The 26,514-nt window shown below is 39.2% G+C and overlaps 1 protein-coding gene and 1 long non-coding RNA gene across 2 annotated transcripts; one reads left to right on the forward strand and one right to left on the reverse strand.

Moving 5' to 3' along the window:
• Positions 1-973: 973 nt before the first annotated feature.
• LOC111500333 (tumor necrosis factor alpha-induced protein 2) lies at positions 974-26,199 on the reverse strand. Its single transcript, XM_076877790.1, has 23 exons — positions 26,102-26,199; positions 25,228-25,508; positions 22,184-22,294; positions 20,965-21,078; positions 19,303-19,413; positions 17,349-17,453; positions 16,634-16,744; positions 15,488-15,601; positions 14,768-14,878; positions 12,370-12,483; positions 11,650-11,760; positions 10,167-10,277; positions 9,715-9,798; positions 8,569-9,208; positions 6,520-6,631; positions 6,254-6,376; positions 4,901-4,995; positions 4,693-4,785; positions 4,467-4,590; positions 4,250-4,369; positions 3,979-4,134; positions 3,183-3,304; positions 974-2,134 (listed from the first exon to the last, which is right to left on the reverse strand). Exons 2-23 carry the CDS (start codon positions 25,493-25,495, stop codon positions 1,978-1,980), a joined length of 3,207 nt encoding a protein of 1,068 aa, XP_076733905.1. The 5' UTR covers positions 25,496-25,508; positions 26,102-26,199; the 3' UTR covers positions 974-1,977.
• On the forward strand, positions 14,293-15,220 carry LOC112436522 (uncharacterized). The gene is made up of 3 exons (XR_003025122.2): positions 14,293-14,326; positions 14,850-14,907; positions 14,989-15,220. It is a non-coding gene; the product is annotated as an uncharacterized LOC112436522 (long non-coding RNA).
• Positions 26,200-26,514: the final 315 nt, after the last annotated feature.

The raw sequence follows: 26,514 nt of genomic DNA on the forward strand, positions 1-26,514 counted from the left end.
AATAATTATCTGAATCCTACAACCAAAATGTTTATCTGATGTAAAATGTATAGAAATCATACATATATAACAACAAGACTGTACATCACTCTCACAACAGCGTTCGTTTTCATTCAAAGACTTTATGGCTCTTCCTATGATACCTGGTGGGCCGGTCACTAGTCAAAATGCCCGGGCTGATTTTTCTTGTCCCAGTCCAGCCCTGGACAAATGTATACTTTAGAGGTGAAGAAGCAAGCTCTCATGTTGTTGTTTCGGTTTCTATGTTAGGTAAATAAACAAAAGTTGTAATAAAACCAAATCCGACGTGACATCAGGACATGTATGTCCACTAGAGGGGGTTGTGTGCTGTAGTTGTGTGTGCAGGGGTTTAGTCTTTGTCCATACCTTTTTGGGGGGGAAAAGTTGAATTGTCTTTTTTAAATAAGATGATAGAAATATTTGAGATTTGTTTCCAAGTGCTGTTTTATGCACATCGTTACAGATATTTGCTTCAATAAAAGAAAACATTTCCAATCCAAATAAATGAACAAATGTGAGTGGGTTAGGCTGATAGTGCTTAGTGGATATAGTGGCTTTTTATTGGTATTATAAAATATGCATTTCAGTTACACAATGTTTACATTTTCTTAGCTACAATCACAAAAAGTGAAAAAAAAATCCAAACATTTGAATCAACTTATACAAAACACATAAAAATAAATTTACCTGAGAAATTAATTGACTTTCACAGTTATGTCTGTTTTCCTGTACAAAATGACAAACATGTAATGTTTGTTATTTTGATGTGAAATATGTCATTTTTCTTTGTCTGATGTCAAACGCAACAAACATGAGGACAAAGGTAATATTTTTAAACAGTGCGTTTTGCTACTTCACTGTAAACACAATATTGCCATTTATCTTCTGGTACATATGCAAGAATAAAGAATTATTCTATACTAACTTGCACAAACCAAGAAACAAACATGAATCACTGCAGAAATTCTGACTTCTTCCAGTGGATGTGTACATTTTTTAAAAGCAGTACCATAAAGTATTCTGTTTTATTCTTACAAAACTATTGGATAATATCAACATGAAAACCTCACTATTTACCTAAAGGTTACATGTGAAACAATATTCCAGCGCTTCCGAGTATTATTTATCCATGTTGTTACAAGACTTGGTTTCTATTCAGCAGTATACAACAAGGTTTACAACAAGGTGCAAACATGAGGTTACACTGAAGAACAAGAAGGTCAGATTAGATTTGCCAGAAAACATCTAAAAGACCTCGCACAGGTTTCGAAAAGCCATCTTTGAAAAGATGAAACCAAGATTAACTTGTATCAGAAACATGGGAAAGTCAGAAGAAGGAGAGAAAAAACTTTTCACTACTGCATCATCTGTGAAACATGGTGCAGACAATGAGCCTCATTTACTAATACATGGACTTATACACTAATACACAAGTAGTCCACACAGAAAAATTACTGTTAAATTTGCGAAACGTTGCGTGCCAGCCTATTTTGTTATCACCACAGTTCGTATGTTAGTAAATCAAAAGCATTCGGAACCAACATGCACATTTCCCCATTTCTCTGTGTACAAAACTATGTTTACCTCCAAGTGAAGCAGAGCACGTGGTGACGATGTTTTAAGAGAGAAGCCTGCAGCTCTAAGACAAGAATTTAGGAGAAAGTTTGACTGTAGAAAATGGAATAAGTGTCTGAGGTCCAAGGAGGAAGTGTTTCCACATAAGTGATGGTCATCCAAAAATGAAAAATGACTAAATGAAAAAAAAACAAACCCTGATACTCGCTGTGTCAAACACTAACAGACAACGAGACAGAAACATGGGAAATTACCCATAACATTCACTTTGAACATCTTTACAGACAGACTGAAAACACTTCAACTCATCTTATCTACCAAACAATATAAGACAGATGCTCTGCAACCCAACTCTCAGTCAGTGATATGCTGAAAAGCAAATCAACTGCCCGTCACTTCAACTTTGGAGAAAAACGCCCGGGTTTCAGCATTAGTATGGCTTTCTTTCAGTATGTCCAGCACTGTGGTTTTGATAGTTTTCTTGTCGACTTTGGAGAGGTTTGCTTTGAGTTTAAGCAGAGCTGAAAGATGTTTTTCACTGTTGGTGACAGAAAGAAGAAAATGTTCAAAAAAAAGATGTCATGCCAAGTATTTTATGATTATGTTTATATGCTGTTTGTCATTACAGAATGAGATACTGAGAAACAAAACTGTCAGGTGAAGAAAGTCATATATGACAGTAAGATGCAAACAAATGATGATGATGATGATGATGATGATGATGTTTCAGCCTACCTTAGATTACATGAATGTGCAAAATCACCCCATTAATGCCACATGATATTAACAATGTTAATAAGTAAAAAAAAAGATTCTGCAACATTTTTTTAACTTTCAACACAAGGCTTACAAGTTCAATCATTTCTTTAAACTTGTAGTCCAAGACTGCAGGTCTTAAATCAAACAGCTGATTTGCTGATCTGTATTATTGAACCTGTTATCTTTTTCTGTGTGTAACCGGTTTCCTGCCCCTGACACACATCCTTCCTGCAAACATTAACAGCTGTCACATCACCACACCAACTATTGGAAAATGTGTCAATTTCTGTGTTAAATGCAACAATAGATGGAACTCCTATTGGTGACACTGATATGTGCCTAAATTTACATTAATCTCCAAGTTTCCACTAGTTTTATCAAATAACTCCCCATGAAATCACACACTTCCGTGGTGCTGATGCTTTCAGACACACAGACAGTCTATATGTGAGTGCTATCAACAGCAGTGTTTATGTCCCCTGATTCTCTTTCTCCTTTTCCTTTAAGGTTAGAAATAAGACAAGAACGAGACAGTTTGTTTTCCAGTGCCACATTTGGAAGAAATCTCTCCTTTCACTCTAATTAACAGCATTATTGACTTCATCTACACACAGCTGCTGCTGCTTCTCTCAGGCCTGCATGTTTTATTTAGCTTTCAGTTTCTCATATTAGTTTCCATGAATGTTGCTCATCCTGCTGACAAGAAACATCTGAAACCAACTGAGATGTTTGGCTCAGTCTACTTGCTGTTCCTCCTCAGCTATCGCCAAAAAGTGCAGTTGTTTTTGTATTAAAGTAAATAATGTTTCAGTCAGTTCAAAAGTTACCTGAGGTCGGGATAAGCAGATCCCAGTGAAACGATTTGCATCTGTATGGCAGGAATATCTTGGAGTTTTAGCACTTCTGCAATCTTGGTCAGGATTTCCTTTAACCAGTCTTGTTTGGATCCCTGTGAAGACAAATCAGTGACGTCAGTTTAGTCTGCAAGTTTCCCCAAACTGTAATCAACAAAGCAATAATGATGTTTTTCATTCTGGAGCTACTGCACTGGAGTTTGACAAGATCAATGATGTATTTGATACGTTCTTTCAGTTTCGTGAATATTGTCTTTATTTATGCACCACATAGTCATCAACTAATGTTCAGATATTTGATACATTTGTAACTACAGTCCAGTTGTCCTTAAGTAGAGGGTTTTTCTTCATTTCCACCATGTTTTGCTCCATGTAAAATCTGTATAAAATATTAATTTATATGCTACAGATACAAATGTGTAATGTAAAAATCTTTTTTAACAATATACAGCAAGTGGGAAAAAAGTGGGGAAAAAAGTGGTCCATCATTTTCTATGGGTCACACTTTTGTTTTTCAGGAATGAGTCCATTGGTTTTCCATTGAGTGTATTTCATCTATATCCAGGCTTGGAGGATCAGATTTTAGTCAGCTGCTCTTTTTTTTTTTGTTTCAATTTTATAGAACTTTTAGTCAAAACTTCCAAACCAAATAAATGTGAAATTGAGCTGATTCTTATTCTTATTTTTTTCCAACAGCTCAGCAGAAATCTGATCACTTTTGGGTTTTATTCATGTCTCAGCTAAAGTGTGCAGTGAAGGTGAGTCTCACCATTCTGGCAAACAGCTCGTGCAGTCTCTCTGCATTTTCTTGCACAGTCTCGCAAGCCTTCTGCTGCTGATTGCTGTCCTTCAGTTTGACCTCTCCTTTCAGGAGCCTCTGGACATATTCTACTGTCACTTCCTGCTGAAGCCGACCAATCAGCTCCTGAATTTAGCCCAAGTATATAAGTAATCAGAGCGCATCATAATCCTTTTACTAAAAAGTTGACAATGAAGGCAATCATGGCCATTCAATCCAAAACAAAGTTTCCTCCTTTTACCTGGTAAGAGGACTGACTGGAACCCTGAAGTTCTTGAAGCTCGTCTTCAGTGCTGTTCAGCAGCTTCTCAAACGTGTTCTTCTTCAGCCAGTCACTGGTTCCCACCTTCTGGTAGTGTGGCTGTGTGAGGAACAAGTAACACATTGTTTTAAAATCTTTGATTAAAACATGTTAGGATTTAATCCTGAGGATTATTCTGCAGTTGTAAAGAACTTACTTTGAGGACCTTGCGCACAGAGGTTAATAAATAAGTGTGGGCAGACTGTTTCATCTCAGTCAGGACCTGCAAACAGTTTTCCCGCACATTCTCTGGGAACAGATCGTGCTTCTCAAAGAAGTCCCTTTAGACAGACCACACAGGACACATTAGCTCACAGTGAAGTATTCTCCTTTTATGATGAAGTTAAAATCTGAATTTCCATCTAACTGGATCAGAAACATACCTGAACTTTTCGACACAGCTGAGGTTTGCCTTTATGAAAGCTTTGCTGTGCGGTTTGTTCTGCCTTATGATGTCTTCATGAAACTCTTTATACCTGCAGAAGATTAAAAACAGTTTTCACTTCTATTATCTTGTTATTACCAAACATAAAACTAAAATGTATTTTCAAATTTAAATATTTAAAAGACAGCCTTGTGAAGCCTTGTTACCTCTGCATGAAGTCTGTCAGGTTGGATGTTATTTCCTGGGCCTTGTGTCGGTCTCTTACAGTTATATGTGCTGATGTCACGATGCCGTTGATCAACTGAAGACAAATGTATTGACAAATCAGTGGCAGTTTCAAGTACTCAAAGCACTTTACACAGCAATGCACTTCCATCATTTTCAGATCCAGTTAAACACCAGGAACCAAACCCAGTGCTTTACAATGTTAGTGACAAACCCAAGTGATTAAACTACGGAACCATGGGAGGGTTTGAAACTGTGACTCTGATCTGACAGTAAATACGTTTCTATAAATGACCCAAACAATAATGACGGTCCTTTGTTTGTTTGTTAATCTTTTTATCAAAGTTTCTCAAAGTCTTTTTCAGTTTGGTTAATATGTGCAGCAGGCTGGAAAATATTTGTCGGCACTTCTTTGGAAAGTTTTGAAGTGAATAATAGAGTAAATGTCAGTCTGCACATTTTGTTCTCCTACGATCAAAACAATGTTCTGTCAATATTTCACCACAACAATTTTTTATTGCACAGTTCTGATATAGCAATGTTTTCTAAGCCTCTCATTATGGTCAACAATTAGAAATATCATGTTCCAGAGTCTGGTGACTCAGTGTTTATGTTTAGGGTTATGAATATGCTTTGTTTCTGTTAAGTTCTGGTTATATCTTTTGGAGTTTTCTAGTTCTTTGGTTTTGCCTCCATGTCTCCCATGTGTTACACGTCCCTTGTCTAGTTTCCTGTCTAGCGTCTCCCCTGTCAGCTGTGTCTTCTTGTCAAGTCCGTGTCTCTGTGTCTGTGTCCTGTTTCCTGTTTTACTTTGACAGTCTTGCTTCCTTTGTTAATGTTTTTAATTTTGCTTCCTGTACATTTCGTTATGTCAGATTAGTCCCAGCTGTTGTCCTCCTGTTTCTCTTTCCCTCGTTTACTACCTGGTGTATTTAATCCCCGTGTTTTCCTCTGTCCGTAGTCGTGTCATTAACTACCCTCTCTGTGTTATCCTGTGTTCCTGATTAAATCTTAGTTCTCCATTTCTGGCATCGTTTCTAGTTTTTTTAGTTTTCCAGTCTGAGTTTCATGTGCTTAGTTTTTAACTGCACAATAAGCCGGCCTCCTTTAGTTAAATCTTTCGTTTCGTGAGTCTTGTATTTGGGACCTTCATCCTGCCTGCCACACAGCAAACCATCACAAGAAGTAAACAAAATGAAAAACTCACTATAAGGACCCTTAAAGTTAGCCAACACAAGTGATTCCTTTCATTTTGTGTTGATACATCTTTATTCAAGCTTTATAAAAGTATTGATTTCAGCCTCTTTTATATCAAGTTGTTGCAGCAACTCTACCTGGATGACATCATAGGCCACGGGACTGACGTAGCAACCATCATCTCTTGTGGGCTCCTTTCCTTGATCCCACTCTTTCTTTGCTTCATCCAATACTCGGTCAATAAAAATCATCAGGTCGCTCTAAACACAGAACAACACACCGTTGTCACTATTATATCTACAATATTCTATGAGCTATAATAAAACAAACTATAACTTTTTTTGAACAGCATTCTAAAAATGTGCAAAGCAAATTAAACGTATGACAACAAATCCTTTGTTACCTGTTGTTTGCTGAGGTACTGCTCCTCCAGAGGTTTCAGTAACTCGTCAGGAAGCAGGTTTCCCAGCGCTTCAGTATTGATATTACTGGCCAGCTCAGGTTTTTCAAGGATTCTGGTACACAGAGCAGATACAGCCCAAGTTGTATTTAGTCTACACGTCATTTGTTATTTCAGTTTAATTCACTTTAGTTCTACTTATATAGCGCCAAATCACTACATCAGTTGCCTCAAAGCACTTTGTATTGTAAGATAAGACACTACAATAACACAGAGAAAACTGCAACAATGAAACGACCCTGTATGATTAAACAGTAGGAAGGAAAAACTCCCTATTTACAGGAAGACAAGGTTCTGGGAGGGGCGGCCATCTGCTATGACCACTTGAGGGTGCGGAGAGAAAGACAGGATCAGATGTTGTGGAAGAGAGGTGGAGATTAATAATAACTCATGATTAAATGCAGAGTGGTTTAAAAACACACAGAAAGTGAAAAGAGGTGAGTGCAAAAGAAACTCATGGGGAAGGCCCAGCAGCCTAGACCTACTGCAGCATAACTAAGGGATGATTCAAGGTCATCTGATCTAGCCGTTTATGCTTTGTCAAAAGTGAAAGATTTAAGCCTCATCTTAAAAGTAGGGTGGCTGTCTTCTGATTCCCAACTGGGAGCTGGTTCTTCCATAGAAGAAGAGCCTGAAAGCTGAAGGCTCTCCCTTCCATTCTACTAAGTGCTCTATTGCTGTGATATGGTACTAAGACGTCTTTAAGAGTAGATGAGATCTGATTATTGAAGACCTTTAATGTGAGAAGATTTTAAATTTGATTCTGGATTCAACAGTTAGCCGATGAAGAGAAGCCAGTATGGAAGAAATATGATCTCTCTTTCTAGTCCCTGTAGGTACTCCTCCGGAAGCTTTTTTGGATCAACTAGAAAGTTTTCGGGGAGTTTTTAGGACAACATGACCACAATGAATTGGAATAGTCCATACTAGAAGTAATAAATGCAGGAATTAGTTTTTCAGCATCAGTCCAAGACAGAATGTTTCTGATCTATGTGTATTAAAGGGCATATCTTGGTCAAAAATGACTCCTAGGTTCATCACAGTGTTACTGAAGGCCAATTGATCCAAAGTCAAAATCTGGTTAAATGCCATATTTCTAAGCTTTTCAGGGCCGGGTACAATAACCTCAGTTTTATCTCATTTTAGAAGCAGGAAATTAGAGGTCATCCAGGTTTTTATGTCTTTAAGGCATTTCTCTTTAACTAATTGGTGTGTGTCTGTGTAGCAATGACAATGCTATGCCTTAAAATGAAATTAGTCCCAGCTAAGAACCCTGTTGAACTCCATAATTAACCTTAATGTGTGAAGAAAACTCTACATTAACATGAACAAGTCTGTTAGATAAATATTATTTAAACCACTGCAGCATAGTACCTCTAATACAAACAGCATGCTCTAATTGCTGTGATTAAATATTATGGTCAATAGTATCAAAATTTAATATAGCGCATTAAGCCACCAGAAATGAATCAGAATCAGAATACTTAGGAAATTATGTAAAATGGTTGCTTAATGTACTGAAATCAGCATGGTGGCACAGTGATTAGCACTGCTGCCTCACAGCAAGATTTCTACCTGGCCAGGGCCTTTCTGTGTGGAGTTTGCATGTTCTCCCCATGTTTACCTGGGTTCTCTCCGGATACTTCAGCTTCCTCCCGCAGTCCAAAGACATGCAGTTAGTGGGGTTAGATTAATTGGTGATTCAAAATTGCCCATAGGCGTAATTGTGAGTGCGAATGGTTGTCTGTCTCTATGTGTTAGCCCTGTGATAGACTGGCGACCTGTCCAGGATGTACCCTGCCTCCCTATGGTAGCTGGGATAGGCTCCACCCCCCACTCCCCGGCGATGCTGACAAAGATAAGTGGAAGAGAATGGAATGGATGGATGAAAGCCACCAAAAATTTGCAGCTAAAAGACAGGCGTATAAATAAATATAAATAAATCCCAGCATAAAAATAATATGCTACTTCAAACAAAAACTAATTGCTTACTCTGGATAAGATTCCTTCACCCATTGCAGGAGGAAACTGCAGTCATCCACAGAACCCACAGAACCCACAATCTTTCTGAGCCTGGCCTTGACAGTTTGATGGTACTGTCTTGCATAAAAGTTACAGATGTCCATCTCTGGTGGGTAGCAGTTGTTCACCTTCTCCACCACCTGCTGCAGGTCGTCCTTCAGCTGTTTGCCCATGGACTGGATAGTTGCCTGGATAGTTGACTGGTTAACCTGGTCACCAGTGGGGCTCGATGGATTATCCATACGCCCATTTACTAATTCATGAAGCACTTTGTCATGGTGCTTCTTCCACTCGCTGGGCCTCCAGGCTGGTGGAGTTTGAGAATTTTGTTTCCATAGCTGGTCCTGCTCTTCCTCAAGGTTGATGGCTTTCACTGCAGACTTCAGAGCAGACGCTGATGCTTCCTCACTGCTGAGAGAAAAGCTCTGCTGCAGAATGTGCCATACATGCTCTTCAAGGGCTTTATGGTCTGCAGCAAGCTTTTCTACTGCTTCCTTGTTGGCCTCCGCCTCAGCTGTCTCCCAAAACAGATGTTTCTCCCTGTCTATCAGTTCCTGAGTGGCTTCACAAAAGGCTTGCCTTTCAAGGTATTCCTCAAAAGTAGGAGTCACTGGTGGACAATAACAAAGACAATTTTTTTTAAATTATCAGCACTATTTTATAGATGAATCATCCAGGCTCTGTTAAACTGCTTTGATACTTTCTCAAGTTTTCAGTCCTAAATATGAAACAGGTCAGAAGAAGAGTTTATAGCAATTATTATTTTATCGTTCCACAATTTTACTGTGGAAAACACTTTTATTTATAACATGTTTCTGACTGGATTTTTGGACCTCTGACCTTTATAACTATTTAAATAATATCCATTTTGATGTATGTCCAATGTTCCCAAATTAATTTTATTTTCACTTTTTTGGGAAAAAAAACTGATCAAAACAATTTTTCTCTTGATATCTATGATAGTAAACATTGAAACAAATCTTTCTAAACAGTGAAATGAATGGTGCACATGTACTATATACCCATAATTAAATATAATAAAAATAATTATAATCAAACTCATATCAAGTATATTTAAATGGGGTTGAACAAATAAAAAATATTTATACTTCCCACCTTTTTCATCCATCGAGGGGGGTTTATCCTCGTCCCTTTTCTGTTTAAAAGAAAACTTTCTCTTTTGGGATCTATTGTTGGGATCTGAAACAAAGTACACAGTTTAATGAAGTCTGATTAACAGACTGCAGAGATGATTTCAATCTTTTGTGATTTGTATGTAATAAAGATTGGCGATGGATACTCTAATAAGATTGTCTTTTATATGTTATTTTTCTGCCCAGTGAGGTTGAAATTTGGCTTCGGCTTGATGTTTAAAGGTGCACAGTGACAGGAAATAAAAACGCACATCAAATGCATTGCACCTAGCAAGTCTGTTTTGAAAATGTAAGGAGTAGAAAGGAGAAATATTTACACTAAAAGCATTAAAAAGTAAAAGCAAAAGTTAAAAGGAATACTTAAAGCACTGCAAATTAAAAATAAATACACTAAAAAGTATTTGTACTTCCCACCTTTTTCTGCCAAGTCTTCAGAGGGGAGTGTATCCACTTCCTTTTTCCGTCTCCAAGGAAAGGATTCTCTCAGTCTATTAAATGTATTATCAAACCTCGGCATGCTGGGATCTAAAAAAGCAAAGCACACAGTTTAATGTAGTTTTAATGACAGACTGCAGACACGATTTCTGATCTTTTGTTTTCTCCACTTTGCACAGACAAGCATCAGCAGTGCTGTTTTCTTGTCCACTATAATGACCACTGCAGAGAACATTTTAGTTTGTTCTTTTATGACTGTATAATCTTAATGGGCCATCTACTTCATTGTTTTAATGGACTTCCCTACCACTGCTATGCTGATGACAAACAGTTTTACTTTTACATCAGACCCAACAACGTTAACAATCAATGATTCTCTGTCATTACTACTTGGATGGATTCAAATTTACTTGTGGCAGGGCGTGGTCTGTGGCGCCGCTGCAGGGAGGCTGACACGCTGGAGCTGCATCAGCAATTACGCCTCACCTGCTTAAGAGGGATGAACTCAGTCCTGATGTGGTGGTTGTTGGTGTGTGTGGCCGGCAGCTGAAAAGCTGCAGCCGTGTGTGAAGTTACAACAACCGTAATTAAGAAAAGGGTTAAAGGTGTGCAATATGTGGTCGGGTCTGCCATGCATCTGTTACATTACATCATCGCAATTTCAGTAAAGCTGAGGTTCTAGTACTTGGCCCAGCCAGTTTCTCTAAGGAGATAAGTCAGTACATCGGCCCCTTCTAAAACTAAAAACCTTGGTATAATTTTTGACCAACACCTGAATTTTGAAATTCACGTCTCAAAGCTCACCCAAACTTGTTTCCTTGACCTCAGGAATATTGCAAAATTCCATTACTAACAGATAATCCTCTGCATGGACAGGACACTGCTTATACAGCAGAGCTTCTGAAACCTGATCACTGCACGTGACCTTTCTGATCCCCTAACCAGGGCCTTCTTACTGTCCCTCGCTCGATTAAAAAACCAGAGGTGATTTTGAGGTTGTTGCACCCAAACTGTGGAACAGCCTTCCTCCCTCAATCAGGTCTGCTAACTCTGTTATTTGATTTAAAAGGTTCATTCCTGAGCCTGGAGCAGCTCTTGACAAAACAACCTGGCTAGCATGTACAGAGACCTGACCACAACATCTTTGGAATGAATAAACACAATCAGGCCTTGTCACTCAAAATCAACTGTGGTCTTCAAAAATGCACTCGTACCTGCAGTTTGCACCCAGACGTAACAATCTGATGGAAAGCCTTGAACCAGAGGTGGAGGCTTTTCCAGCAGCAGATTAGTGCCCATGGTTTAGCATGAGAAACTTAATGTCCACATACTTTATTCATACATTTTCAAACTTTAGGCAACAAAGACTATGTTAAGGTAAATATTAAAAAATGTTAGTAGAAGTTTAATAATTAAATATTGCCAGTTTATAGGATCATTGATCTAGTATTAAAGTTAATACCTGTCTTTGATGGTGTCGCTGGTTTGGATTTGAGAGAAGAAACATCTGACTCTTCTTCCTCCTTTTTCTCTTCATTCTCCAGACAGGTGGCTGAAGAGCCGTCGCCAAGACCTGACAGAGAGTAAAGCAGAGCACTGCTGGTAACAGCACAATTTTCTCATAACAGGTTGATTTGGCAAAGATTTGATGCCAGATGACCTTCCTGATGCAACTCTCTCCAGTTATCTAGGGCTGGGACCTGCAGTACACTGGCTTGTGTTCACACATTGTGTGATGAACTTCTCAGAAACTGTTTGCTTGATGCTCATTTGTGTCTGTAGCACTAACTAGATCCTGAAGTACCACAACTATTACTCATGAACATCTGCACCAAAAATGCTGTTTTGGATTGTTTGGGGTCACTTTACCCACTAAGTGTGATTTGTATGCAATAAAGATTGGCGATGGATACTCTAATAAGATTGTCTTTTATATGTTATTGTTCTGCCCAATGAGGTTGAAATTTGGCTTCGGCTTGATGTTTAAAGGTGCACAGTAACAGGAAATAAAAACGCACATCAAATGCATTGCACCTAGCAAGTCTGTTTTGAAAATGTAAGGAGTAGAAAGGAGATATATTTACACTAAAAGCATTAAAAAGTAAAAACAAAAAGTTTAAGGGAATACTTAAAGCACTGCAAATTAAAAATAAATACACTAAAATGTATTTGTACTTCCCACCTTTTTCTTCCTTCAAGTCTTCAGAGGGGAGTGTATCCACTTCCTGTTTCCGTCTCCAACGAAAGGATTCTCTCAGTCTATTAAATGTATTATCAAACCTCGGCATGCTGGGATCTAAAAAAGCAAAGCACACAGTTTAATGTAGTTTTAATGACAGACTGCAGACACGATTTCTGATCTTTTGTTTTCTCCACTTTGCACAGACAAGCATCAGCAGTGCTGTTTTCTTGTCCACTATAATGACCACTGCAGAGAACATTTTAGTTTGTTCTTTTATGACTGTATAATCTTAATGGGCCATCTACTTCATTGTTTTAATGGACTTCCCTACCACTGCTATGCTGATGACAAACAGTTTTACTTTTACATCAGACCCAACAACGTTAACAATCAATGATTCTCTGTCATTACTACTTGGATGTATTCAAATTTACTTGTGGCAGGGCGTGGTCTGTGGCGCCGCTGCAGGGAGGCTGACACGCTGGAGCTGCATCAGCAATTACGCCTCACCTGCTTAAGAGGGATGAACTCAGTCCTGATGTGGTGGTTGTTGGTGTGTGTGGCCGGCAGCTGAAAAGCTGCAGCCGTGTGTGAAGTTACAACAACCGTAATTAAGAAAAGGGTTAAAGGCGTGCAATATGTGGTCGGGTCTGCCATGCATCTGTTACATTACATCATCGCAATTTCAGTAAAGCTGAGGTTCTAGTACTTGGCCCAGCCAGTTTCTCTAAGGAGATAAGTCAGTACATCGGCCCCTTCTAACACTAAAAACCTTGGTATAATTTTTGACCAACACCTGAATTTTGAAATTCACGTCTCAAAGCTCACCCAAACTTGTTTCCTTGACCTCAGGAATATTGCAAAATTCCATTACTAACAGATAATCCTCTGCATGGACAGGACACTGCTTATACAGAGCTTCTGAAACCTGATCACTGCAGCCGACCTTTCCGACCCCCTAACCAGGGCCTTCTTACTGTCCCTCGCTCGATTATAAAACCAGAGGTGATCGTGCTTTTGAGGTTGTTGCACCCAAACTGTGGAACAGCCTTCCTCCCTCAATCAGGTTATTTGATTTAAAAGGCTCATTTCTGAGCCTGGAGCAGCTCTTGACAAAACAACCTGGCTAGCATGTACAGAGGCCTGACCACAACATCTTTGGAATGAATAGAAGCAATCAGGCCTTGTCACTCAAAATCAACTGTGTGTCATGGTCCTGGGCCATGTTGGCCCAGTATTCTTAGTTTCTTGTATTTCTGTATTTCATTTCTTATTTAGGCCATGTTTCCTGAGTTGTCCTGTTATGTTGTTCCCTAAGTGTTTTCCCTTCGTGACTCTTACCCCCTGTGTGCCCCTCTGTGTATTTTTGAGCCCTCGTCTCTCTTTGTGTTTATTCCATGTTTCCCCTGACCCAGCGTTTCTAGTTCCTTGTGATGTTTGTAATATGGTACTTGTGTGATTTATTCTATGGCTTCTAGTTTTGTTCCCTTGCCCTTCATGTCTCTCTGTGTCCCCTCTGTTCTGTGTAATTGTGTGTCTTTGCATGTTTGAGTTTCTTGTTTTCTGTCCCTCTGCATTGTGCATTATGTTCTCATGGTTGGTCTTTTGTTACTCCCTCTAGTCTAGTTTCTTGTGTTCCAAGTTGAGTATTTCCCTCCGCGTATTTTGGTTCTTAGAGTCCTCTGCCTTATGGTTTATGTCTCTGTGTTCCTTAGTTGCTTTCTCCACTGTGTCAAGTTTGCGTCTCTGTATGATACTTCCTGTTTTACTTTGGTGGTCCATGTCTTATGTGAATGTGTCCTGCTCTGCTTGTCTCGTCCAGCCTGATTACTTCCAGCTGTGCTCTCCTTCTGTGTCTCATTCCCTCGTTATCCCTCTGTGTATTTAAGCCCTGTGTTTCTCTGAGTCGGTGTCGTGTCGTCCCTCATGCTGTGTGTGATTCTCCCCGTGTCTTCTGGTATGTGTTACAATTAGCTCTTCCCAGTTTAGTTTTACATTGCTTTGGTATCACTGTTATCGTTTGTCACCTGTCAGCAATAAAGCTGCATTTTGAGTTCAGTCCTGTTTTCCCGTGAGTTGGCGTTTGGGTCCTATTTTCCTGCCTGCCACACACCGTTACATGACACTGTGGTCTTCAAAAATGCACTCGTACCTGCAGTTTGCACACAGATGCAACAATCTGATGGAAAGCCTTGAACCAGAGGTGGAGGCTTTTCCAGCAGCAGATTAGTGCCCATGGTTTAGCATGAGAAACTTAATGTCCACATACTTTGTTCATACATTTTCAAAATTTAGTCAATATCGACTATGTTAAGGTAAATATTAAAAAAATGTTAGAAGTTTAATAATTAAATATTGCCAGTTTATAGAATCATTGATCTAGTATTAAAGTTAATACCTGTCTTTGATGGTGTCGGTGGTTTGGATTTGAGAGAAGAAACATCTGACTCTTCTTCCTCCTTTTTCTCTTCATTCTCCAGACAGGTGGCTGAAGAGCCGTCGCCAAGACCTGACAGAGAGTAAAGCAGAGCACTGCTGGTAACAGCACAATTTTCTTATAACAGGTTGATTTGGCAAAGATTTGATGCCAGATGACCTTTCTGATGCAACTCTCTCCAGTTATCTAGGGCTGGGATCTGCAGTACACTGGCTTGTGTTCACACATTGTGTGATGAACTTCTCAGAAACTGTTTGCTTGATGCTCATTTGTGTCTGTAGCACTAACTAGATCCTGAAGTACCACAACTATTACTCATGAACATCTGCACCAAAAATGCTGTTTTGGATTGTTTGGGGTCACTTTACCCACTAAGTGTGATTTGTATGCAATAAAGATTGGCGATGGACACTCTAATAAGATTGTCTTTTATATGTTATTGTTCTGCCCAATGAGGTTGAAATTTGGCTTCGGCTTGATGTTTAAAGGTGCACAGTAACAGGAAATAAAAACGCACATCAAATGCATTGCACCTAGCAAGTCTGTTTTGAAAATGTAAGGAGTAGAAAGGAGATATATTTACACTAAAAGCATTAAAAAGTAAAAACAAAAAGTTTAAGGGAATACTTAAAGCACTGCAAATTAAAAATAAATACACTAAAATGTATTTGTACTTCCCACCTTTTTCTTCCTTCAAGTCTTCAGAGGGGAGTGTATCCACTTCCTTTTTCCGTCTCCAACGAAAGGATTCTCTCAGTCTATTAAATGTATTATCAAACCTCGGCATGCTGGGATCTAAAAAAGCAAAGCACACAGTTTAATGTAGTTTTAATGACAGACTGCAGACACGATTTCTGATCTTTTGTTTTCTCCACTTTGCACAGACAAGCATCAGCAGTGCTTTTTGTTTTGAACTCAGTTCCCAAAAAATTGTTGTTGTTTTCTTGTCCACTATAATGACCACTGCAGAGAACATTTTAATAAACATTTAACAAAAAATGTTTTGCAGATTTTAGCTATTTTGGTTTGTTCTTTTATGACTGTATAATCTTAATGGGCCATCTACTTCATTGTTTTAATAGACTTTCCTACCACTGCTATGCTGATGACAAACAGTTTTACTTTTATGTCAGACCAAACAACATTAACGATCAATGATTCTCTGTCATTACTACTTGGATGTATTCAAATTTACTTTATTGTAATTTCAGTAAAACTGAGGTTGTAGTATTTGGCCCAGGCAGTTTCTCTAAGGAGATAAGCCAGTACATTGGCCCCTTCACTAATAACTTCTAAAACTAAAATCTAATTTTAAAACCAGAGGTGATTGTGCTTTTGTCGTTGTTGGGCCCAAACTGTGGAACAGCCTTCCTCACTCAATCAGTTTGCTGGCTCTGTTATTTGATTTAAAAGGCTCATTTCTGAGCCTGGAGCAGCTCTTGACAAAACAACCTGGCTAGCATGTACAGAGGCCTGACCACAACATCTTTGGAATGAATAGAAGCAATCAGGTCTTGTCACTCAACACCAGCTCCGGACCTCAATAATGAACTTGTACCTGGATGGCAACAAATGCAGTTTGTAGCCAGACGTAACAATCTGATGGAAAGCCTTGAACCAGAGGTGGAGGCTTTTCCAGCAGCAGGTTAGTGCCCATGGTTTGATTTGGCATTGCAATGTTAATGTTCACATAATTTGTTCATAAGTTTTCAAACTCTAGTCAACAAAGACTATGTTAAGGTAAATATTAAAGAAAATGTTAGTAGAAGTTTAATATTTAAATATTGCCAGTTTATAGGATCATTGATCTAGTATTAAAGTTAATACCTGTCTTTGATGGTGTCGCTGGTTTGGATTTGAGAGAAGAAACATCTGACTCTTCTTCCTCTTTTTTCTCTTCATTCTCCAGACAGGTGGCTGAAGAGCCGTCGCCAAGACCTGACAGAGAGTAAAGCAGAGCACTGCTGGTAACAGCACAATTTTCTCATAACAGGTTGATTTGGCAAAGATTTGATGCCAGATGGCCTTCCTGATGCAACTCTCTCCAGTTATCTAGGGCTGGGACCTGCAGTACACTGGCTTGTGTTCACACATTGTGTGATGAACTTCTCAGAAACTGTTTGCTTGATGCTCATTTGTGTCTGTAGCACTAACTAGATCCTGAAGTACCACAACTATTACTCATGAACATCTGCACCAAAAATGCTGTTTTGGATTGTTTGGGGTCACTTTACCCACTAAGTGTGATTTGTATGCAATAAAGATTGGCGATGGACACTCTAATAAGATTGTCTTTCATATGTTATTGTTCTGCCCAATGAGGTTGCATCAGTTTGATGTTTAAAGGTGCACAGTGACAGGAAATAAAAGAGACATACTAAAAAAAAAACCTCAAATACATTACATCTAGCAAGTCTGATTTGAAAACATAAGGAGTAGAACGGAGATATATTTGCATTAAAAAGTAAAAGTTAAAAGGAATACTTAAATAAAGCACTGAAAATTAAAAACAGGTACAGTAAAAATTATTTGTACTTCCCACCTTTTTCTTCCTTCAAGTCTTCAGAAGGGACTTCCTTTTTCCGTCTCCAAGGAAAGGACTCTCTCAGTCTATATAATGCATTATCAAACCCCGGCACACTGGGATCTAAAAAAGAAAAGCACACAGTTTAATGTAGTTTGAATAACAGACTGCAGGCCTGATTTCTGGTCCTTTGTTTTCTCCTGCCAGTGTTTGTGTTTTTGGTTTAAGTTTCACTCTTTGAATTGTGGTTTTCTGTTGTATTATATTTACTGTTCCTGGTTTCTCTTCTGGTTCCGCGCCTCATCTTGCCTCGCCTCATGTTTCTATGTCTCATTGTCTTGTCTGTGTCATCATGAACGTCTCTTGCTTCCTGTTTTATTGTGATAGTCCCTTGTCATGTGTTCAGTGTATTGAGTTTTGTTTCCCTGTGTCTCGTTATGTCAGATTCGTCCCAGCTGTGTTCCCACCAGTTCCCCATCCTCTTGTTGTCCTACTTGTGTATTTAAGCCCTGCATCTTCCTTGTTCATTGCTGGTTTGGTTGTCAATCTTCCCCTGTGTGTCATCCTCCATGTTGCCTCTGCGTTTCTTCCTCGATGTTTCATATCTCAGGCTCCTAGTTCCCAGTTTCAGGTTTTTGTTACGTTTCTTTTGTTCCTCGTGTTCTTTTGTTAGTTTCTCCATGTTCAGGTTTTGTAAGTTTATTCCTGCCATACTCTGCTTTTGTTTGCATTGAGTCTCACTGTAAATAAAAAATCACACCCAACTACTCTGTCGTCTGCATCTGCACTCGGGTCCTTCTGTCGTCACTCCATACGTCTGCCTCTGTAGCTGTGACACTCCCTTTTCCACAGGCAAGCATCAGCAATGCTTTTTGTTGTGAAGTCAGTGCCCCCCCAAAAAATGTTGTTTTTGTTGTCCACTTTAATGACCAGGGCACTGCAGCAAACCTTTTAGGGAACATTTTATAGAGATAAAATCATTTGCAAGTGTGCAGATTTTAGCCACTTTGGTTTATTCTTTCATGACTGTATAATTTTTATTATGAAAGTTGATAATGGGGTTTTTTAACAGAAGACATTGAGAGTTTTATAGTAAGGACACGGGTAACAATCCGTGCATTAATGATGTACATTTAGTTGTTAATATATGCTGGTCAGCCAGCCATCAAAAAAGTGTAAGTTGAAAGTGTCCTATATAAACGAATGCAGGCATTTATTAATATAGCTAATTTCACATGTGCTTTTATTCTAAGGAAACCCATTTTTCCTTGGTACTATGCCTCGATATTTATATGTGGGTTTACTTTCTGCACTGCATGGTTAAGATAGCATTAAATCCTGGAAATATTCTACATGTGCAAAAAATTTGCCATTTTACTGAGGCAAAGTTATTCTGTTATCATACATTAAATATGCTTTTAACTTAACTGATTCTTGCCCAGGTTAAAAATGTTGTTTGAAGGCATCAGATCAGGATTCAGTTATGAACATTTTTCCTTATTTTATTTTTCAGCTTCCCAGGGAAAAGGAGGGGGCAAAACAATCACTCATAAATGTTAATGTTTCACTACTAAATACAAATAGCAGCTTTACTTGGTCAACATTCAATTTTACTTCTGGTTGAGTTTTCAGCAGCCGTTAATAGTATTAATGCTACAGACTAGACAGCTGAGTTGGCATTACTGGTACTGCTCTTAAATGGTTTTCTTCATACTTATCCAACAGATAATAGCCAGATGCAACAATCTGATGGAAAGCCGTGAACCAGAGGTGGAGGCTTTTCCAGCAGCAGATCAGTGCCCATGGTTTGATTTGGCATTGCAAAGTTAATGTTCACATACTTTTTTCACAAGTTTATAAACTTTAGTCAACACAGACTATGTTAAGGTAAATACTAAAAAATGTTAGTAGAAGTTTAATAATTAAATATTGCCAGTTTATAGGATCATTGATCTAGTATTAAAGTTAATACCTGTCTTTGATGGTGTCGCTGGTTTGGATTTGAGAGAAGAAACATCTGACTCTTCATCCTCTTTTTTCTCTTCATTCTCCAGACAGGTGGCTGAAGAGCCGTCGCCAAGACCTGACAGAGAGTAAAGCAGAGCACTGCTGGTAACAGCACAATTTTCTCATAACAGGTTGATTTGGCAAAGATTTGATGCCAGATGGCCTTCCTGATGCAACTCTCTCCAGTTATCTAGGGCTTGTGCACTGGCTTGTGTTCACACATTGTGCGATGAACTTCTCAGAAACTGTTTGCTTGATGCTCATTTGTGTCTGTAGCACTAACTAGATCCTGAAGTACCACAACTATTACTCATGAACATCTGCACCAAAAATGCTGTTTTGGATTGTTTGGGGTCACTTTACCCACTAAGTGTGATTTGTATGCAATAAAGATTGGCGATGGATACTCTAATAAGATTGTCTTTTATGTGTTATTGTTCTGCCCAATCCCACATATCAAGTCTGGCCTGGATCTGGTATCAAACCGGCACTGCTGACTTCTGGCATGATAAGACATATGTCATCCAGATATGGGCCAGGCCTGGCATAGATGGCACTGTTTATGTGATGGAATGCTACATCTGGCTTGATTGTGGTTTGGTTTATGTGGCCCAGGCCCACAGAAAACAGGTCTGGCCCGGATCTGGCATCAAGCTGGCACTTCTGACTGACTGGAGTCATGGCAGGGTGTATGTCAACCAGATGTGGGCCAGGTCTGGCAATGATGGTACTATTTATGTTCCTATTTTCCTATTTTAGTTAGAAGACCCAAATGCCATGTTGCAATACTATACTGCTATGGTAACCAACGTTTCAAATGCAGGTGTGACAGGTTTGTGAGGGTACACTTTATCCAAAACCTAGTGACGGTTTACACATCTTTGACAGTGGGTGGCTGTAGCTCAGGAGGTAGAGCAGGTCACCTACTGAACGCAAGCTTAGTGGTTCGATCCCTGGCTCCTCCAGTCTGCATGTCAAGAGTGTGAATGTGTATGAATGTAAATAGGAAGCACTCAGTTTAGAGGAAGTGTTTGATAAATGTGGCATGTTGTATAGAGCACTTTAAGTAATCTGGGAGACTAGAAAAGCGCTGTATAAGAGTCAGTCCATTCACTGTCTGAACAGAGTTTTGTCATGCTTCTTTTGCACTATTATGTTCTGGCACCTGTTGTTATTACATGGCTTGATTAAGGTACACATTAGGCTGACATCCAGGGCCAGAGCTGAAACTGTTCTGGGCCAGCAGTGTGTCTGCAACTGGCCTTGTGCTGACCCATGTGTGGGCCACATCTGGCAAACCAAATCTGAGCCACCAAAGGGTCGTCATTCTTTGCGGTATGTGAGCCACGTGTAAGCACATTCTGTGGGCCAGATCTAACCCATACCAATTTTGCTATGTGGGATGAGGTTGCAATTTGGCATCAGCTTGATGTTTAAAGGTGCACAGTGACAGGAAATAAAAATAAAAATAAATAAATAAAAAGAAATTCAAATACAAGTCTGATTTGAAAACGTAAGGAGTAGAAAGGAGATATATTTACATTAAAAAGTAAAAGTTAAAAGGAATACTTAAATAAAGCATTGAAAATTAAAAACAGGTACAGTAAAAAGTATTTGTACTTCCCACCTTTTTCTTCCTTCAAGTCTTCAGAGGGGAGTGTATCCACTTCCTTTTTTCGTCTCCAACGAAAAGATTCTCTCAGTCTGTTTAATGTATTTTCAAACTTCGGCATACTGGGATCTAAAAAAGAAAAGCAAACAGTTTAATATAGTTTGAATAACAAACTACAGGCCTGATTTCTGATCTTTTGTTTTCTCCACTTTCCACAGACAAGAGAACATTTTACAGAGAAAAAAAATCATTTGCAAGTGTGCAGATTTTAGCTACTTTGGTTTGTTCTTTCATGACTGCATGATCTTAAACATGAAAGCTGATAATAGCGATTTTTAAACAGATGACATTTGGAGTTTTTATAGTAAGGGTAACAATCCATGCATGAATGATCTATACCCTGGTGGAGGGGTTTGTGTATTCCAGAGATCCCAGGGGCTATGATGTTGGGGGGCTTTTGTCCCCTGGTAGGGGTGAGGCACCAGATAAAGAGCAATTCAAAAACCCATATGAGAAGACCCAGGGAACAGTTTACCCTTACCAGGATAGGTTTACCGGGGCTCCGCCCTGGAGCAAGGATGTTCCCTGTGCCTTCGGGTCAGGAAACATGTCCTGACTGTCGTCAGCCTCTATGTGCTGAATGACAGTTCAGAGTACCAGGCCTTCCTGGAGTTCATGAAGAGAAAACTGAGCGTAAAAGCGAAACTTTCGATTTACCAGTCGATCTTCGTCCCCACCCTCACTTATGGTCAATAGTCTTGGGTAGTCACCAAAAGAACAAGGTTGCAGATACAAAGGAGCTCTCTCCAAAGGATGGCTGGCCTCTCCCTTAGATATAACGTAAGGCATTCAACCATCCAGGAGGCGCTTAGAGTAGAGCCACTGCTCCTCCACATCAAAAGAAGCCAGTTGATGTGGTTTGGGCATCTGACAAGGATGCCTCCTGGGCACCTCCTGGGTGAGGTGTTCCGGGCATGTCGGACCAGGAGGAGGCTCCTCCATCTCTTGGCTGGCCTGGGAACGCCTTGGTGTTCCCCCAGACAAGCAAGAGGAGGTGGCTTGAGAGAGGGAGGTCTGGGCTTCTCTGCTAAGGATGCTGCCCCCGCAACCTGGCCCCGAATAAGCAAAAAAGGATGGGTGCATGGATGGATGGATGGATTTGTATGTGAAAGTAAATCTCTACATATCCAGTATGCAGGATCATTGATCTAGTATTAAAATTAAGAAGTTTCACCTGTGTTTGATGGTGTTAGTGGTCTGGATTTGTGAGAAGAAACATCTGACTCATCATCCTCTTTTTCCTGGTTGCTCTTCGGAGAGGTGGATGCAGAGCCAGGACTCAGACCTGACAGAGAGGGGAGAAGAGGACATTTGTAAAAGCTGCTTTCTCTTTTAAACTGACTCTTTAGTCCCTAGTTTCAAAAACACATTCGTCTTTGTGGTGTCACAGCAGTTAATGTCCTGCCACAGGATTCAATTCAGGTTGAGCTCTGAACTTTTTCTGGGACGAGCCAAAACATTGATTCTTTGCTTTTTTTTTTCACCATTCTGTTGTAGATTTGCTGCGGTGCACGAGATCATTGTCCTGTTGCATGGCGTACTTTGGGCACATTTGACCGTAAAACAATTTGGTATACAAAGTAGTTCATGTATCCTGTAGCAGGCAAACCAAAGCCCTCGCCTCAAAGGATAACCTGAAGAAGAGGACAGACCAGTAAAGTGGCTTCTTCCACCCTCTTGCACAGGCTGAAAAAAATCTAGTATTTTGCTGTTAATGTGGGGAAAAATAAATATATCTTTATGAAATATAATAGACATTAAACTTCTGGGGAAAAGAGCAATATTTTTACATCTTCCATTTCTTTGTATTTAAAGTTTGAGGTGAGTTTTTATATCTTTACCAGCACTAGTTAATGTTAACTCAAGGAAAACCCAGAGGAAAACTTGTCTGCTTATGTATGACCCAGACGCTCCTTCATTTAGCAAACAGACATGTTCCAACAAGTTTAACGGTCTTCTTGTGTTTCGTTTTATTTTTCTAAGGAAATTATGTCTTTCATAGTGCATGTGTGCACATCATTCTGTCTGCAAACACAGTAGCTTGAAAAGTTTGGAATGAATTCTGAAACTGTAGACTGAGGTCATCTTAACTACTCATTAAAATTTGCTTTACATCCACTGAGATCTTCAATACCAACTTAAAATGTGTTTATTTGTCAGAAATTGACAAAAAGCTTAAAACTATGATTTTTAGTGTGTGCATTGTTTCTCACTGCCAGTGTTTGTACTGACAACGTAAAGGTACATAGGCGATGATATATATGGTCAAGTAAATATGACATTAGTTTGTATACAAATATCATGTTTTACAAGTTAACCCTAAAATGCATTATATCTTTAAAGAAAGTTAGTTAGAAATATGGGTGGGTAAAAAAAGATATCCAAACTCAAAGCAATTTGAATTTAAATAATCCGATACTGATTGATTATTGAATCCTTAAATCAATTTTTAAATATAAATGTATTTTTCCACGTATGTCAGAGTCTCAACTAAAAGCTCTCAAAACCATTTCAACAACCACAAAACAGATAAAACTCCACAAAACAGATAAGATTCCACAAAACAGATAAGATTCCACAAAAGAGGGAACACAAAGCGTGGATCCTTCTCAGAGTACTTCAATACCAGTTTTCTGCCTTATTCGCTTTCTTATTATACACCAGTCTACAGCTGTGTACGGTGTATGGTGATGTCTGACGCTTTTTTCACCAAAAATGACCTCAACACTGGGCCCTCTGACCACCACCAGTAGGCAACGGGTGAAGTGTCTTGCCCAAGGACACAACGGCTGAGACTGTCGGAGCCGGGGCTCGAACCAGCAACCTTCCGATGCCAACTCTTGAGCCACGATCGCCCCTACAAGGTTTAGAGGGTTCTTTTGACAGTACATATCCAAGTCAGATGATCATATTTCTAATATTTCTGAATCAAATTGAATCAAACTTGAATCATTTGTAGAAATTAGTGACAATACAGAGTCTTATTTAGAAATATACTGTTGTATAATATTGTATAATTAGCTAAAGTTAATCATGTCCAGTTATTACAGATAAATATCTACACAGCAAAATCTCCTGTGTTAAATTAACACTGGAGAGTGTCTATATGGGCCCACACCTCTGAGTGTTAAATACAACACTGTTGAGTGTTAAATTAACACTTTTGATAGTGTTATATGTTTAAAAGTAACCTAGTCAGTTTTGAAGATTAACAAAGACTAACACTGAGCAGTGCTGATTTTCTAACACTGGAAAATAACTCAAAATGTTAGAAATATTCCAGTGTTAGAAAATCAGCACTGCTCAGTGTTAGTCTTTGTTAATCTTCAAAACTGACTAGGTTACTTTTAAACATATAACACTATCAAAAGTGTTAATTTAACACTCAACAGTGTTATGTTTAACACTCAGAGGTGTGGACCCACATAGACACTCTCTAGTGTTAATTTAACACTGGAGATTTTGCTGTGTATTACCCATTACCTGCTCCTACATAATGTTTGTGTCAAAGTAAATCTGTCATCTTTATCTGATTTTTACTGCACTACAAATTTCCTGTAGGACATTTAAAAAGAACAAAAGAAAACTACATGAATATATACATTACAATTACAATACTGTAAAGTAAACAGAGTGAGCTGCCGTGGTGGAGCTTTGTGAATGCATGTCTCCTAAAATCAAACATCACCGTTAATGTCTTGGACAGGGGGACACATTTCTGCACCTACATTTTCTAAATGTAATGGTGCCTGCCTTCAGTCAGCTTGATAGATTTATTTATTTTGCTTTACTGCACATACTGTGTGTACAATAGCACCCACATCTCAGAGGAATGACTCACGTGGGTCCTCTAGGGAAATATTTGCAACCCGCACTGTCAGAAAGCTGGGAAACACTCATACTGTAAGTTAAGATTTTAGGCATAGAACATAGGAGACATATCAAATGTGAGCAACATGTCCTAAAGTTGGGAAAGGCAGCAAAGTAAGTGGTGCTAACAAGAAACAGCTGGAGGAAAATTTTGCAACTGGTTAGTTTAATGCCCACAGTTCAGTAACATGATTGAGTATGAAAAGAGCATCTTAGGGAGACGGAGGTGCACCAATCTGCAAAACATGGACACTCAGTCCTCTGGCCTAAACAAGAGAGACACCATCTAGCTTGCCATCTGTGTTTACATTTGACAGGAGATTTTATGAAAACCCCAATGGTACTCACTGGGTGACGGAGGTTGTGGTGAAGCCGCAGAATCCAACTTCTTTGCAGGTTCATCTGATTCTGGTGATAACTTGGATTCCTTGTCACCAGGAGATGGAGGATTCTTCCGTGTTGGAAGCCGGAGGCTCCTTCTAAACTTCCCCATCATGCCCACATTTATGCCACCATCAGTCGACGTCTTCTCATCGCTCTTGATGGATCCGTTGCTCTTGGTGGACACCGTGTCATTGCTGGGGTTCTCAGTGGACTTGTCCATCATTTGTGACATGTTATTCCATTATCTACCCAAATGTGAAAATGTAATAAATATTCAAGTAAAGTAATGAAGCATTTCTATTTTGTTACTTCTTATCTGGATTTTAATGATAGTTATAGTAATTTGTGAGAAAGTGCCTCAATGAACAAAATCTTACATAATAAAACCTGTATAAGTGCTGTATAAAGAACCAGTTTATTGACTAAGCAATTCATTGTGGCTTTCACCAGGATCATCATAAAACTATATTAGAGATAACATTTTATATCAGATAGATTGAGGTAGAAAAACAGAGAGCAACACGTTGTTTGTAATTTGGGACCATTTAATCTCATCTCTCAGGTCCTGGACTTTCAAATACTTTTTATCTGCTGTTGATCGTTTTTAGCCTCGCAAAACTTCAATTTGTCCAGATTACTAAATATTTCAAGGACATGCTGCACACCGTGCTGAGATAAGAAATTAGATGTCGCTGAACACAAATGTGTGTGTGTCTGTGTGTGTGTGGAGAGAGAGACAGCAGAGTGATTTCTCTCGCAGTTTTATTTTCAAGATTGATATTCAGTCCGTGTATGCAAACCGTACCTAGTTACAGTAAAGAGAAAAAGATGTACTTACCTCCGGTTTCGCACAGGTGATAGAACTTCCACAGTTTCTTCCCGCTTCACCTGCTTTCGATTACTAGTTCAGGTTTGGCAAGGTCAGAGGGTGTGACAGAGCGCGCACGCGGGGCGGGGTAGGAGGGCATTTATAATGGGCAACGTCCCTTTTTTTATGAAAGCGATACGTCACTAACCGTTTAAAGAGCAGGCGCACAAACGAGGGGCAAAAGCAAGCGTGTCACGTTCACAGAAACGGGACAGTTTCCAGTCATCCAGTCTGAGCTGTGAGTCAGAGCACCTTACAGGCGTGTTTTGGTCAAATGTATACTTTACAGGTGAGACAATGAAGTCGCAGCATTATGTCTGCTGCATAACCTTTGACAGTGTTGCAGCGGGTACTGAAGAAAGAAATACAACAATAGGTGTCAA

Source organism: Maylandia zebra, linkage group LG19, assembly GCF_041146795.1.
Source record: "Maylandia zebra isolate NMK-2024a linkage group LG19, Mzebra_GT3a, whole genome shotgun sequence".
Taxonomy (NCBI): Eukaryota; Metazoa; Chordata; class Actinopteri; order Cichliformes; family Cichlidae; genus Maylandia; species Maylandia zebra.